Raw genomic sequence first — 15,850 nt, forward strand, 5'->3', positions numbered from 1 at the left:
ATAAATTTTATTTTTATATTTATTTATTATAGTTATTTATTTGAGTTTGTAGAAAAAAAATTGTTTGACATAATTCAACATATTTAGGAGATAAGATAATATTATATCTATTTTTCATATTTTAAAATATATGTTGTTGTCTGTAGAAACGATCATATTTGTTTAATTCATAAATTTGGACTTAAATATCACAGAAAAAAAAAAACATAATATGAAAAAAAGACTAAAATAAAACAATAATAATTATTTAATTTCAGAATGTGATCATTTGATACAATTTGTTGTTTTTATTAAATAAGTTGTAATTTTTTTAATTTTACATATGAAAACTTTATATAAGTTATGTATCTTGAATTTTTTACTGGACACAATTTTTTTTTTTTTTTACATAGGATATGTGATACCTATTCTGAGTAAATAGGTAGGTACATGTTTATAAGTGCAAACAACAATTAATACTATTAACAATATAAATCAAAGTATATACGAGTAAATTGTATTTATAATATTATACATAATTAAACAATTGGCAAACTTAAAAATATTTTGAATTAAACAAAATATTCCTTGGATTTAAGCATTTTTCGAATAAATTTTACCAGTTTTTAAGGGAATATTTATGGCATATGTTGAATTTTAAATACAAACCTAAGAATTTTCCTTTCAATTACAACTTAAGTATTTACCTTACATATATTTTATTGTAACTTGTTTACGCCATGAGCACACAGCCAAAAATAGAAAATAAACATTTTTAACTTGCAATCATTAAATACTGCCGTTTATCACATATCACTACCGTTCATAACCGCACATTTTACATCGTTCAATACCGCATACATTTGATTAATAGTTCTTTCTTCCTGCATACTTTGCATGTACGGTTCACGTTGCCGTTTCGTATGATTCCCACTCATAATTATTTTTTTTTATCCTGTTACCTATTTGGGGTGGTGTTGCATAGCAAATCGGGGGATATTTTCGTTTTTATCTGTCCGAGCAAGCGAGTGATCCCGCCCGGTCTCGAGGTGCACTCATGTTATTTTAGATAAATGTATACGTTATTAATATATATATATATATATATCAATGTGTGCAGTATTTAACGGTTTAATTTGGCGGACATACGTGAGATTAAGATACAAAAGTGTGCGGTTTTGAACGACGACCTTTTTTTGGAAGTGTACGGTTATGAACGACGCCCATGTATATTATGTTGTAACTTGAAATTTTTTTTTGGTTTTTTCGGCCTTTCAGACTATTCCGTATAACAAATTTCTCTCCATCTTATTCTGTCTTCAGCTTCTTCTCTCCGGTTTGCTCCTGGGTGTGCGGCTTTCACTTCTGTCTTCACACAGTCTTCCCATCTGAGGCGCGGTCTGCCTAGTGGTCTTTTACCTTCCGGTTCCTCTATAATAATTGCATATATCATTCCATTTTTTCCTCCAGGCGCAACCGGCCCACATCAGTCTTCTATTTGCGATTTTCTTTGATATGCTTGGTCTTTGGAACATATTTAGATGTTCCTCATTGGTTCGAATCCTCCATTCTCCGGTACTTGAGTCGAGACATGGTCAATAAATTCGTCTTAGAACTTTTCTTTCAAATGTGTCCAATCTTATTTAGATATCTAGATAGTGGTAAAGAAGGTTTTTAAGTGTTATCATTGTTATAGTTCTTTTTTACAAATCAATGATAATTATAAATTTACTTATTTTTTTAAAAAAATTCTTTAACTAAATCAAGTTTTGTGTTAGTGTATGTTTTGTTAGTAAGATTCATCTTTAAAATTATAGTTTTAACGGTGGAATAGTTTTTAGAAATTTAATATAAACTCTTTAGACAGTCAAGTGCTTAAAATATTTTCTATTCAAGATCTAGACTAACTTTAAACGGAAAATACATAAATATTATATTAAATATTTTAATTTTAATCACAAACACAATTATTTCAATATTTAGTTGAGGTACACAAGTTATGTAAACAAAACAAACCTCTGTTAGCACTAAAATGTGTGAACTGATAATTGATCATTATTTTTAATTTTCATAATTTTAAAGTAAAAAAAAATTAAGTACACTGCAGATAAATGTACTTGTTAAATACTCTTATTAATTAATATTATTTTTTATAAACATGTTTATGTATTTTTTTAGCAACTTAAAATTTAATATCCATATAAAAAAATGTTTAATAAATAACTTGTATGTTCATGTGTAATATAAACAGAATGTAGTTAATAATAATAACTTTATTTCATATAAATGAAAAAGAAATAACGCATTGTAGGGCAAAGAGTATATTCAATATTTATACAAATGTCTGTAAATAGAAAAATTTATCAGCTCTTATGAATACTTTGAAAATAAAAAATATCAATAATATATAAAATTAATAATAAAATATATTTATCAAAATTCTAAAATTTCTGAAATACTGGTCATGTATTACTTTAATTTTAAAATAATATGAAGACATTTTAAAAATATAAAAACAAATATAATTGCACAGAAACATTATTATATATTAACTGGTCGTCTGTAAGCTTTTAGCTTATCATGTTCATATAATTGATGAATTTTTTCATACATGAACCGAAAGAAAAATAACATATTATCATAATTGTTGAGAGATTTGTTTTCTTGGTCTTCAGCTTCTGTATATTCGATAAGTATTTGATGGATAGATTCAATAGTAGATAAATACCATCTAGGAGTACCCTTTTGATGTCTCCAAAATTGAGATAGTCTTGTTTGTAGTCTGACACATGGAAATCCTAAACAACATTAAAAAATAAATTAATACATGTTCAATATAATTCATATCTTAAATAATGAACAAATATACAACCTGATAATATTGGATCTTTTAGAATTCCTTTGCTTTGACTCCATGTACTATCGATGAACAATACATGTGTAATGAACCGGTTTGAATTCTTTGTATGGTTATCTTCTGATCTGTTAAATTTGATAATAAATGATTATTTTTATTTTTCATAAAAAGTTCAGATATTTATTTAATTAATTCCAAGATAATGTAGAAATTCATCTAAATATATTATAACTTATAACCATAGTTTAAAATGAATTGTAACGGATAAAATTAATATTCCAATAATGGATATAGATAAAAAAATATATTAACATTATTTTTAATGATGTTTCAATATTATTTTTCTCAGATTATTCATATAATTAAACTATTAAATAAAGATGTAATTCCCAAACAATTAGGTTATATTAAACAGGTTATCTTTTTGAAAAAACCGATTAGAATCGCAAAAATTTAAAGTAGTTTTTTTTTCTATTTCATTCTTGTTGAGGTTGTACTTTTTGGAAACGAATCAACTCGTAATCAAAATTATTCATTTATAAAATATTGTTTTGGTTGCTGCATGTAGATCGTCATTAGAGACTAGTTAACGTTTAATAACATTTTATAAATCAATTTAGTTATGACTTAGACAATATACATTCAATTACTCCAATATCAAAACAAAATCAGTTCAATTTGTTCAAGTATACAAAACTATATGGAATGAATTTAAAAGATTGATTCAATGAATTTTTGTTTTATCTTTGTAGTAGTAATTTTTTTAGTTTGTACATCATTCAATGAATGAAATTAATGGGTCTTTTGAATAACCCAAACCAAATGAATCAAATGATTCATTTGCCCATTTCTACTATTGAATACAATCCAAAATTTATAACGAGCATTTTTAGGATGTTAATTTCTATACTAAAAAGGTTGATCATAAATAAATTAATATGTTGTTAGTAAACATTATTATATCATTAATAAATTAGACTTAGTCAACAAATTAATTTTACTTATGGTTACAAGTATTTGTTTTTTTTTTTTTATCTGATTATATTCTTTTTTTTACGAATTTAATGTATTATGCCTAACACAGCTATAAATGATTTATTGGTTTTTGTTTCACTTAAATATGAATATGCTATAATTTATTATGTTTTATCTGTGAATTAGAGTCAAAGAGCACTAGAATATAACTTTATATAGTTTTGAACCATTATGTCATAACATACATTTACTTGTTGAATGCATAGTATACAGATTACAAACAAATTGATTTTAAATGTTTGTTCTCAATTGTCCAAATTTAACCAGAATATTTTTTTTTTTACCATATTATTAACAATTAAATTCTTAACAGCCAATACTTGATAAGAATTAAATATACTGATAAAGAAACCCTAGATAAATGATGTTTCATTTTAATATAAATTTATTTTATGAAAATATCGAGACCTCAGTTTAAAAAAATTTAGAAGTAATTAAATTTATTAAACAGTTGTTTAAATTACAAAAAAACAAAAGCAATCAGTTCTACTAAAAGAAAATTTGTTCATTAACAGTTCGGATAAGTGGAGATATCAGACCAATATGAGGTGTCTTCTAATAAATGTTCTTATTAATTATAGATAATTTACTAATAAAAAGATTCTTCAGTCGGCATATTGAATGGTGGAACCTTGTTTATCAGATATGTCATTAAAAATATTGTAATAATTGCATAATTATTCTTTCAGTAATTTTTAAATGAAAATATTAGCACCCTAATAAACAGGGCAGTAAAAAAATATTTATAAGTCCTCAAAAATAAAATAATGTACTTATTCTTAATTTATTAATAAAGGACTTTTAGAAATGGAGAAATTTTAAAAATTTAATGATATGATGGATAAATTATTTTGTATCAATATATTAATATAATAAGTTGTGTTTTGTTATTAAGATAAATATTAAAAGAGAATAAATCAAATTAAGTGAGCAGTATGTCTATAGATACATAATATAAAAGTATATACTTTTTGTTTGAATTATAGATATCTTTTAAGGTGACAGCAGTTTTTCTTGGGTAAACAAGGATCACCTAGAAATGGAAATAAAATATTTTAATTTGTTGTTTCTGTCAAATAAGTATATAATATTTAAGTATTTCAATAATCAGTTGTAAATCTAATAAATCTAAGAATACTGTAAGCTATAGTGAACATTGTAAACTGTCTAGTCACCTTATTGTCCTTGGTGTATTTAGGTAAGTTCGGATAGATGTAGATGGTAACATCATCGGGTGCTAGAAGTGCAGCGTGAATCGCAGTGCTTTTGCCGGCAATTTCTCGCCTGTGTTTGATGATATCGATTTTGAACGGAAGCTGACAGGTGGGAGGACAAAAAAACACCTGACAATCAATACACGGCGCCGATGAAATTCAATGTAAACGATCTAGATACCTGGAGTCTCGGGATTTTGTTTTCCAAATCGGCGTTCAGTGTGTAGCACGTGTAGCAGAAGTATTTCCTAGACTTTGAACATTTACGACACGGTTGTCGTTCGTTGATGGTAAACAGAATTTGCCAATCGTCCGAGATGTCCATGCCGTCAAAAGCGTCCATCGTTTGCGCGAAGAGTAAAAGAAAAACCACCCCGAAAACCGATGCCGGCGCACTAGTCCAGCACCAGGTCTAAGCCGGTGGACCGAAAAATCTAACGAAACCGGGTACCATCGCGGGTCACATCGTGTGCGAATGCGCGTCGTGTGCTTATCACGATGGAATAGTTTTGGCCCTCGTGATAGCGCTCCGCGTTATCACCGTCCAGGGCGTATCAACATGTTGTTGTCGTGACGCCGTCCCGATGTCGGGGACCAACGGGGAGTCCGTACACCGAAATAAGTTGTACAACGGTAACTGTAGTTACAATTAATAACAACGTCCCGGGGTCGGCGCTGCTTTTCGGCGACCAGTTTCCGGTCGTTCCGGATCGGCCGCGGCGGCGAACACTTTGAGCACGCCTGTGTGAAACGTCAATAACGACGTTGATAGCGCGACGAGTAGAGTTGCCCGACTGCGGTTTGAACTTTATATAATTAAAAATCCATAACTCGGCGTACGGTACGGAGGCGCGTTTCGGTCAGGTTTGCTTTTATGGTGATCGAACCCGACAATGGACGGTGACGGACGTTCGGCACTGATACATCTCTACGTTTGAGCAATCGACGCGTCGGTCGGCCGAGGAACGCGTTTTATCGAAACAGCGGGTAGGTGGTACACGTTGGTGCAATGTTACGAGTTATTCGGGTAGTTGTGTAACGCGAAGTGCAAAGAGTAATTATTATTACTATTATCGTCATTATTATAATTGTGGTAACACATTCAGTCATCGTTCGGCGTGCAACGCTTGTGTACGCGTGTGATACGATCGTAAAATTATTAACAATTTTTAAAAAAAAAAAAACAAAAACAAAGTCCACATTCTGACTGGAATTTTCTTCTTCCGTCTTTCGTTTAATTATTTTTCACCACGTGATTCTCCTGACGCTCGGCACTCGGCACACCCCAACGTCTGCTTCATTGATTAAATTTGCTTTAATGTGAAATTCTTTTACTTTTGCGTTTTCTCCACCGTAAATTTTTTTATAACTTCAACATATCTGGCTGGATTCCAAAATCTTTGCCATCCTTTATAACCATTGAATTTAAATTTATTTTTAGTTTTATTTGTTGTTCATTTTCTCCTCGACCAATGTGTTAATGTGTTCAAAAATTGTTATTTCACAGGAACCATGAAGAAGTATATCATCTCTTTGCTACTATTTCACATAATACTGCCGTTGAGCTTACTAATAAGTGAGTATTACATTTTTCCTTTTATATTTATACTATCAAATAAATTTAAATGGTCTGGATCAGTGGTTCTCAAACTGTGCTCTGCGAAGCCCCAGAGCTCCGTGAAAGAAGTCTAGGGGCTCTGTAGGCACATCTGAATTAAATTGTAATATTATTATATTTCTTAATCATTGAGGAAAAATTCATGTTTGATTAATTGTATTTCGCCATGTATTGTATGTTTTTTTTCATCGATCACCCATTTGATTTACAACTCAGACTTACTGATAAAATTAGGTAACTTCGACTTCTTTGCTTGGCTGATAATTCACACAATTAAATGAAGTAAATTTATCAATACAACCTGTAATGATAACATTATTAAATTTTAAGCTGTTTACTCAACATAAAATCGATAATTATTGTTACCTCAAATAGACATTACTGAATTTTGAAGCTCTATACTTTTTTCAGGAACATAAGGGCTCGGAGAACAAAAAAGTTTAAGAACCACTGGTCTAGAGTCAATTTTGTGTTTTAAATTTATTAAATTTAAATTATTTATATAAAGTCAACTATATTATTGTTATTTATTATATATTAATTAGATAGTCAACATTTTTCTATAAATAATGTATACATATGTTATATAACATTGTGTTTTTGTGAAAATCCACACAAATTGTTATATATATATATATATATATATATATATATATTCATGTATAACATATGTTATAATGTAACAATCGTTACATTGTTATGCCATAGATTATTTTTATTGAATACTGAATATTAAACATTGAAAATACTGACCTACCTATAGGAAATTCCCTGTATGATATTCTTTTTATCATTTCCAAATTTAATATATGGTGCTATTATATTTCATTTTTTTTAGTTGATAGAATACCTATCTAAAATATCTGGATAATAATTTTAAATGATAATAACAACAATTTTGTACATTTTTTTTCTTCTTTTTTGATGATGCTATTAAGTTAATGATTTTTTAATGCAGTTAAAACTACATAATATACAATTTACAGTGTTGTGTCTTTATGTGTAGTTATATAAATTATTAGAACTTTAATATTGACATTAAAAACAATGTTTTTAAAATTGTATTATTAATATTATAAGTTAACAGAGTTTAGCTCATTAATGCAGTTGTAAGAATGTAGCTTAAGCAATTTAAAAGTTTTATATACGTACCTGCTACTAATTGATTATTAAAAATGTTATCTTTATTTTAATTTTTAAAGTTTCTTTAATATTTAAATAACTCAAATTATAAATATGTTTAAAAAATAGGTAAACTATTATGCTCTAATAATATTTGTTGCATAGTAAGTTACAGGACATAATTTCTAAAATATTACATTATCTATGTCAATTTAAAATCTAAGTTAAAGTGATTTTATATTTTTATGATTTATGATTAACCAAAAAAAAAAAAAATAATAAAATAATATTAATATTCAGAAATAATTAAATATTTATGTTATAAATATATATTTTTTAGTTGATGTGATACTGAAATAATAATGGAGAATATATATACTTGTTAAAATGTTGAATGTATTTATGTAATTATTAATTAATTGTCTTTATGACATATTTCTAATGAAATGATGTTTCATTTCAGTTCTTACTTATATCAGGGATGGCAAATCTATGGCATGCTTGTCAAAGGTAGCACATTCACCAAATTTCAATAACATGCAAAAAAATTGAAATTATTAAAAATTTTATACCAAAAAATATTGCGCTATTTAAAAAAGACTATTGGTTATAAAAAATTCAAAGAAATTTGATGTATTTTAAAAAGGATTTATTCCTTAAACTTTCAATTTTTTCGTCAACTTATGATTGTGAAAATGTATTCTCAATAACAAATTTAATTAAATTGAAAGAAAGAAGTATTTTGACCAATAAAACAATTGCTGCTTGTGTTTCACTATAAAGGACAAGTACACTACTGACATCAAAATGTTATCCCCTAAGAAACTGCATAAAATAATTAAATATATAACACCAAATTTAAGGATATTTAATAAAACATAATTTATAATAATATAAAAATAATTTGTATTTACTTAGTAAAAATAATTTAATAAATCTATAGGTTTATTATTATTCTTAGAAAATATAATTTCCTTTGGATACATGAACAATTTTCAAAACCTTGATTGGAAAAATTTTGCACTTGAGCCTAAAAAAGTTTGCCACTTTTTAGAACTTTTAAACTCTTCTAATCCTGACCTACATTATCGTTTAATATTTTTAAATTTAAATGTTTATCATTTTTATAAAAATTATTTGTTATTTTTCATAAGATAATTTTTATATGTTATGTAAGAGAATGACTCATCTGTTAATCAATAATTTGGAACATATTTTTTAAAGCTAATTATATTTGAATTATTTATTTTTTTTTGATTTACTATGAAAATAATTTATTCTTGTAAATATAAGATTATTATTAAATTGATTTTTTATGTACACTTCTGTTAATTTATTACATGATGCATAGTTCATAATGTTTATTATATTTTAAATGTATTTTGTTGAGATTTGTTTTTCATAAAAAACCTATAATCTTAATTAAGATTATCTATATGCTTGCTCTCATTAAATTGCCTACTCGGCGGCTAAATTTTGTATAAGTACCGATTAATGTGAGTGGGGGAGGTCGTCAAACTAGTCCAAAAGTAATATAATGATTTCTACTTTGTTAATAGTATTCTGTGTAGTATATCTAACTACACACTAAACGTCTCAGTTTTTTGATTTATAACTTGTCAATTGTATTTAAAATAATATATTGGCGTGATGTATTTTGGGTAAACATTTTAACTATATTATTTTTTTTTAAGCTTAAATGTTTTAACACGTAAGAAAATATTGAAATCATGTTAGTTCAGAAAGTAATATTTAGTAATAATTTATAAAATCCATTTATCAATTATATTTTTATTCGTTAAAATACGATTTGAACATAATTTTTATAATTTCTTATATTGTGTTGGTGCTTGAACATTTTTTAATCAATTATTTAAATTTGAGATAGTGTAGTTCATTACAATATCCTGTAAAAATATAATCAATATTTATAAATATGTTTTAAATTAACTGTATTAGGTACTTGTTTAAAACTAAATATAAAGTTAAATACAAAGTATAGGAGTTATTTTTATTATTTTTGTTACTGCACATCATAATAAATATATTTAGTAATTTAATAAATAATATAAATATATTAATATTTAATTAATATATTTATCACATCATAATAAAGGGGGTTTATTTCCACCACAAAAAAACTGATATCTCTCCACATGTTTTGACATTTTGTATGGCAGTATATGGAAAACCTTCCCATTGCTCGGTATATCGTTTAAAATGTCAGCCCTCTTCGAATTTCCAAAGATTTCCGTCTATGAGGGAGGTAGGGTATAAGGAATGGAATGGGTCATAAAAGGAGTTAAAAAGTAGATAAGAGGTTAATAAGATTATCTATATCAACGTTTCTCATTTATTAAACATTTTTAATACTCTAAATTATATTAATGAAAATAATAGCTTGATAAAAATATTTTCCATTATTTTTGTGTAAAAATACGAAAATAACCGTTTAAATGACACTGATTCTGTAAAATAATTAGTATAATTTTCATGTATGATTATGATTTCATAGTTTAACTAACATTCATAGGTAATTTCATAAAATAACGGAATTCAATACATTAACTATAATATATAATATATACGAGGTCTGGCTATTAAATAACGAGACTGCCCGCATATAGGGTGCCCTAGACGTGTGGGGAAAAAAACGAGTAGTGTGTTGGGTATCTAGAATCTAGATACCCAACACACTACTCGTTTTTTAGATATCTAGATTCTAGATATCTTATTTATGCACGTATCAAAACACGTTTTCGTCACTATTATAGTATTTTTACAGTAGTGGTTTGAAACGAACGTGTTTTTTTCTCGTGCCAAAAACCTGTGTGACGAAATATAGGAGTAACGTATCAATCTCAAATTTCTCGTTAAATTGAAAAGAACCCTGATTGAATGCTTTAAATTAATGTAAGAGGCCTATGAGGATAATTCTCTATCTCGTGCACGTGTTTATGAGTGGTGTAAGCGCTTCAGTGAGGGCGGAAAGAGCACTGAAGATGACCAGTGCCCAGGTCACCCTGTCACTGTTTCAACTCCTGAAACCGTGACTAAAATCAACCAAATTGTGTGTGTAGATCGTCGAATGAGCATCCGGATGATTTTCGAGGCTGTAAACGCCAATAAAGAAACGGTTAGAAAAATTTTACACGATGAATTACACATGACAAAAGTCTGTGTGAAGTTAGTGCCAAAAAAACTGACTCCAGACCAAAAGCTTTTACGTCAACATGTCTGCTTAGATTTCCTTGAAAGGTTAGAAGAAGATCCCGAACTGATGAAAAACATTATTACTTGCGACGAAACGTGGATTTTTCAATACGATGTTGATACAAAACGGCAGTCGATGCATTGGAGGACGCCTGAGTCGCCCAGAATCAAAAAAGCAAGGATGTCCAAATCAAAATTCAAGGCAATGTTATCTTTTTTTTTTTTGACACTAACGGTATTAATATAACTGAATGAGTTCCAGAGGATCAAACTGTTAAGCAGACTTAGACTAACCTACTATTTGTCAGTTTTGTCAAAACTGCGAGAACGAGTTCGTAAGAAACGGCCCGAGTTGTGGAAGAACAACTCGTGGATTTTGCACCAGGACAACGCACCTGCCTATAACGCGCTATCTGTGAAGCAGTATTTGGCCGCACTCCAGTGCTCGGACATACGCCGTACTCGTCAGATTTGGCACCGTGCGACTTTTTTTTGTTTCCAAAGATAAAATCTGCTTTGAAAGGGACCCGGTTTGAGTCAATGGAAGCGGTAAAGCAAAAAATGACAGAGCTCCTATAGGCTCTCACCAAAGAAGACTTCCAGCACTGCTTTGATCAATTGAAAAAACGAATAAAAAGGTGTGTGGCGAGAAGGGGGAGTATATTGAAAGGGAGCATTCGAATGTAAAATAATTTTTTATAATAAAACCTTTTTTCGTAACCAGTCTCGTTATTTAATAACCATACCTCGTAAATATTTATATTGTATATAATATACCTATACAATAATAATATGTTTATAATATATAAATACTTATATTATCTAAATCTCTAGGTTCCTTATAGACAGAGACATAACCATTTACAATTTCCGTAATGCAATTCTTATGCACAACGTGAGAAATGTATAAAAAAAAGTGAAATAAACTTATTTTATAATATTTTTATGGATTTTGAATGAAAGGAGGAATCTGCAATGTGTTATTTATCAAAATTAAATGTATATTCGATGTAAAATAAAAGTTATATTAAATTGTATTTTATATTAAATCAGTGGCTTACGCAGGGAGGAGGGACTAACAGGTTGAAGTCAATGGCGTCGAATGAAATTGAAACTGCCAGTTAAATTAATAAGATCTATCCGCCCTGCCCCTTCTAATTCACCACTCTTTCAAATAGCCAATTTTTTTTTTTTAGCATCTATAAATAAATGTACCATTTTAAATAAAAAACATTTGCCAATTAATAAATGAAATAATTAATTCGATTTTGTTAATTTTTTTTTTATATTTAAATTTTTTAGGCAGTTCAATTGAACTGTCTGGATTATGTGTTCTGAAGAAAACAAGAACATTTTTAATATTTAAACGTTTAAAATCGTACTTAAGATCAACCATGGTGGAGAAACATCTGAATGCTGTACAGCTGTAAAAAATACAAAAAAAAAAAAAAGAACTTACCGATTTTGAAGTTCTACAACAATTTTTAAAAGCCTCACCTAAGCGATTATCATTATTAAAATTAAAATTTATTTTATTGCCATTATTTTTATTATATTTTTTTGTTAGTTTTTTTCACATATTTTCTTAATATTTTATGCGTAATATAATTAAGAACTAAGAAAGCACTTTCTTTATTTTTTGAAATTTAATTTTGTGACAGCCGGGTATTTTTTTTTTTATGCCCCTTCCCCACCACTAAAAATCTTATGCGCACGACTACGTTAAATATTTGTCAATTTCTGACATTTTTACTTGATTATGCATGAGAAATGTTCGCGTTATATTCACAGTTCATAGGTATATTTTGTTTATTTCTAAAATGTACGTTTATCCACGTTTAACATAAGTGTAATATTCGGAGGTAACATATATAGATTTAGTATAATTAAGAGATAGTTTCTAATTAAAATTTAAAAATTTAATTCAAAGTTAGACTATATTTATGTTACAATTATAAATGTTTTATTGTTAATTTTTTCTGATAATACGTAAAAAACCAATAATTTATGATTGCTTTGTGGTGTGTATAATATGATATAATATAATATTTATTAATACGGTAAAGACTGATGGTTTAAACACAATGTATTGAGTCTTATGGATTATGATTTTAGATAATTTTTTGGCTAGTCAATAATAATTATTCTGAAGGGCAAAAAACTTTTACTATCTGTCATCTAATTTGAAGAAGGTTGTGTTATAGTAACTTTTAGTATAGGTACATTTACATTTGCCTCCTCCACTGTAAAGTTTATTTATCTATATGCTTACATAATGTATTTGTATATACAATTAAGATAATATTCCTTTTTTTTTTTTTCAGAGAATGATTTTAATCGATATATTTAAAATATTTTATATTTTAATAAATTTAATTGAAAATATATACTTTTTTTGTCATAAAATCTTATTTTACTACATTTTCTATTACTGTATTTCTGTGATTTTATTATTTATTATTTTAGGCGTTATCAGTTATATTTTATACATATAGGTGTGTAAATTAGTATAAGAAATAATTTAAGTGAGCTAAAATTATGATGGGAATATAAACTACATTGATTAATCGAAAAACCGGTTTAAATACTTATACAATATTAGTTAATTTTGGATTGTTCCGACCTTATTCATATACTAACCATTAACCACTAATCAACTAAAGATACATTTTGACAACTAATAAAATAGGTATTCAAAATATAGTTGTTCTATTCGTGCATTTATTAAATTTAATAACATATCCTGAAAAACTACTTAGTATATATCATGTTATGTAATTACGTTATTAATTAGTTAACAATTAAAATTTAGTTTTAAAACGTGTATCTTATCGTTTTTTTTATACGTATTTAAAATAATATTTCTATTGTTTTTAAAATGTTTTGTTAGAATTTATAATCATACAAATATTTAACTTGATTGATCAATACAGTTAAAAACTCATAAGATCTTGTAAATGGGATAAAATTGATAAATTGATAGGTTACTTATTTTAGTGATACCTATACTTTTATTTGTATTTTAAAACATAAATATAAATTAATGTTATGTTGTTATTGAGTTAAAAAGTGCCACCGTATACATACTGTATTTAAGTTTGTAATAATATCATTATTTAACTCTTATAAAAGATATTCGTATATTTTTATTAGTTGTTATTAATCTGTTTGTTATGTTTTTAATTATTTGACAAACTAATTGAGATATTTTAGATTGAGTAAGAAAATTATAAAAATATACCTAACTACATTTTCAGCTATAAAATAAACGTATTTATAAGTATATTAAGAAGTTTTAAGTGTCATATTATAAATTCTCTAGTCCATTCGTTTTTTGATTACGGTAGTGAGAGGGGGGATAAGACAAACATTATATCCTTTTGTGTAATTTTTTATTTCGTGTAGAACAAAGGTATTTATTTATATTGGTGTAACTAGAGCTTATAATTTGGGGAAGGGGACTATAAGTCTAGACATTACAAACTACTCCCTCAAACCACTATTTTTACTAAACTAGTTTTCATAATTTCACATCATATAAAATTAAAAACTTTTTTTTTATATTTAATGTAGATTAAAATGTTTCAGTTCACTTAGTTCTATTATAAGTTTGAGAGTCGTATGATAATAATATTCCTCATTGCAAAGGGCACATTTGGCAGGACTGTGACGGTCTTTAGAGCACTCATTCTTGAGATAGTTATTACCACACTTAACGTACTTAGGTTAGGGGTGGCAATTATTTCATGTGTATCCGTAGGATTGACAGTTGTGACTAGGGGTCACGTTTTTGTACGTGAATATGAATGTACGTGTTCACGTATACCGTGATCACGTGAATGAATCAAAATAAATCACGTATAGTTAATACACGGCAATCAACGAAAGCTTAATCACGTGAGCACGTATCTGAATCATATTCACGTGATCACGTGAATTAATATATTCACGTGAACTGGCATTAATCAAAAATTTGATTGAATAAAAAATAATTATTTATAAAATATAAAGAGTTTGTTAATTTTGTTAATGATACCTACATGGTGGTCATATATTGCATTAAAAAAACCGATTTTAGGTACTATTTATTTTGTTTATTTTATTTGAAAATGTATTTATAATTTTATTGATTAGCTTCATGATCTTTTATTGAACTCTGTAGTGCCCGTCGCATGTGACTTATCTAGTTGTTGGATAAGTAGTTGTGTGCCGGGAAATTTTTATGTGCTCGTGGTAATTCACGGCGTCCGGTTATGAAAATAGAACTCACACACTGATACCATCATTTTGATTGAACGTCACAAGTTACAATTGTACAATATAAAATCGTAAACAATTATCATAAATACGAATAAAAATTCCTATATGTATGTAATGAAATCCCCTTTTCATGACTTTATTGACTATTATACCAAAATCGAAAATTTTTGCGCTAAATATATTTTTGAGTGTAGATGGGCATCACGTGGATGCAAGACCACTATTATATTATAAAAAAATAATTAAAAATTATAAATAAGATGTCTTTTTCGTTCATTATTTTGTTTATCTATTTATTATAATTTCTTAGATTAATATTTATTTATACATAATTTATTATTACATAATCTATTTATTATAATATTTTAGATTATTATTTATTTGTACATTATTTGTTATAATATTATCTATTTACTTAAATTTGTTTCACGAAGTTTTATGTATATTAATTAATATTAAATTATTTACGTCATAATTTAAAACATAAGTTATTAATATTATTTACTAAACGTAAGTAACTAGACAGTTGTACTTAATATTAGGCCTAGTTTA

At 27.2% G+C, this 15,850-nt stretch overlaps 2 protein-coding genes across 12 annotated transcripts in view; one reads left to right on the forward strand and one right to left on the reverse strand.

Annotated features, from left to right (window-relative positions):
• Nucleotides 1–2,483: 2,483 nt before the first annotated feature.
• Nucleotides 2,484–5,565, reverse strand: LOC112689566 (DTW domain-containing protein 1). Its single transcript, XM_025563378.1, has 5 exons — nt 5,267–5,565; nt 5,047–5,187; nt 4,840–4,904; nt 2,852–2,961; nt 2,484–2,777 (listed from the first exon to the last, which is right to left on the reverse strand). Exons 1-5 carry the CDS (start codon nt 5,426–5,428, stop codon nt 2,521–2,523), a joined length of 735 nt encoding a protein of 244 aa, XP_025419163.1. The 5' UTR covers nt 5,429–5,565; the 3' UTR covers nt 2,484–2,520.
• Nucleotides 5,566–5,788: 223 nt separating this feature from the next.
• The window catches only part of LOC112688987 (piezo-type mechanosensitive ion channel component-like), a 41,809-nt gene continuing 31,747 nt past the window's right edge, over nt 5,789–15,850 (forward strand). For 2 of the 11 annotated variants that reach the window (XM_025562647.1, XM_025562889.1), the window contains exons 1-2: nt 5,789–6,072; nt 6,593–6,661. In XM_025562647.1, the coding sequence (XP_025418432.1) occupies nt 6,598–6,661 (64 nt within the window). In that variant the 5' untranslated portion in view covers nt 5,789–6,072; nt 6,593–6,597. Of the gene's footprint in view, nt 6,140–6,592; nt 6,662–15,850 lie in introns of all 11 variants that reach the window. The other 9 variants (XM_025562962.1, XM_025563119.1, XM_025562568.1 and 6 more) reach the window with 8 other exon arrangements.

Source organism: Sipha flava, unplaced genomic scaffold (assembly GCF_003268045.1).
Source record: "Sipha flava isolate LNK unplaced genomic scaffold, YSA_version1 0_pilon_pilon, whole genome shotgun sequence".
Classification (NCBI taxonomy): Eukaryota; Metazoa; Arthropoda; class Insecta; order Hemiptera; family Aphididae; genus Sipha; species Sipha flava.

Excerpts from the sequence above, each read along its gene's own strand:
- LOC112689566 (XM_025563378.1), bottom strand. The coding sequence starts at position 5,428 with ATGGACGCTTTTGACGGCATGGACATCTCGGACGATTGGCAAATTCTG. Across the intron at positions 4,905-5,046 it reads AATACACCAAGGACAATAAG|GTGATCCTTGTTTACCCAAG; the intron begins GTGACTAGACAG and ends TTCCATTTCTAG. Across the intron at positions 2,778-2,851 it reads AAAAGATCCAATATTATCAG|GATTTCCATGTGTCAGACTA; the intron begins GTTGTATATTTG and ends AATGTTGTTTAG.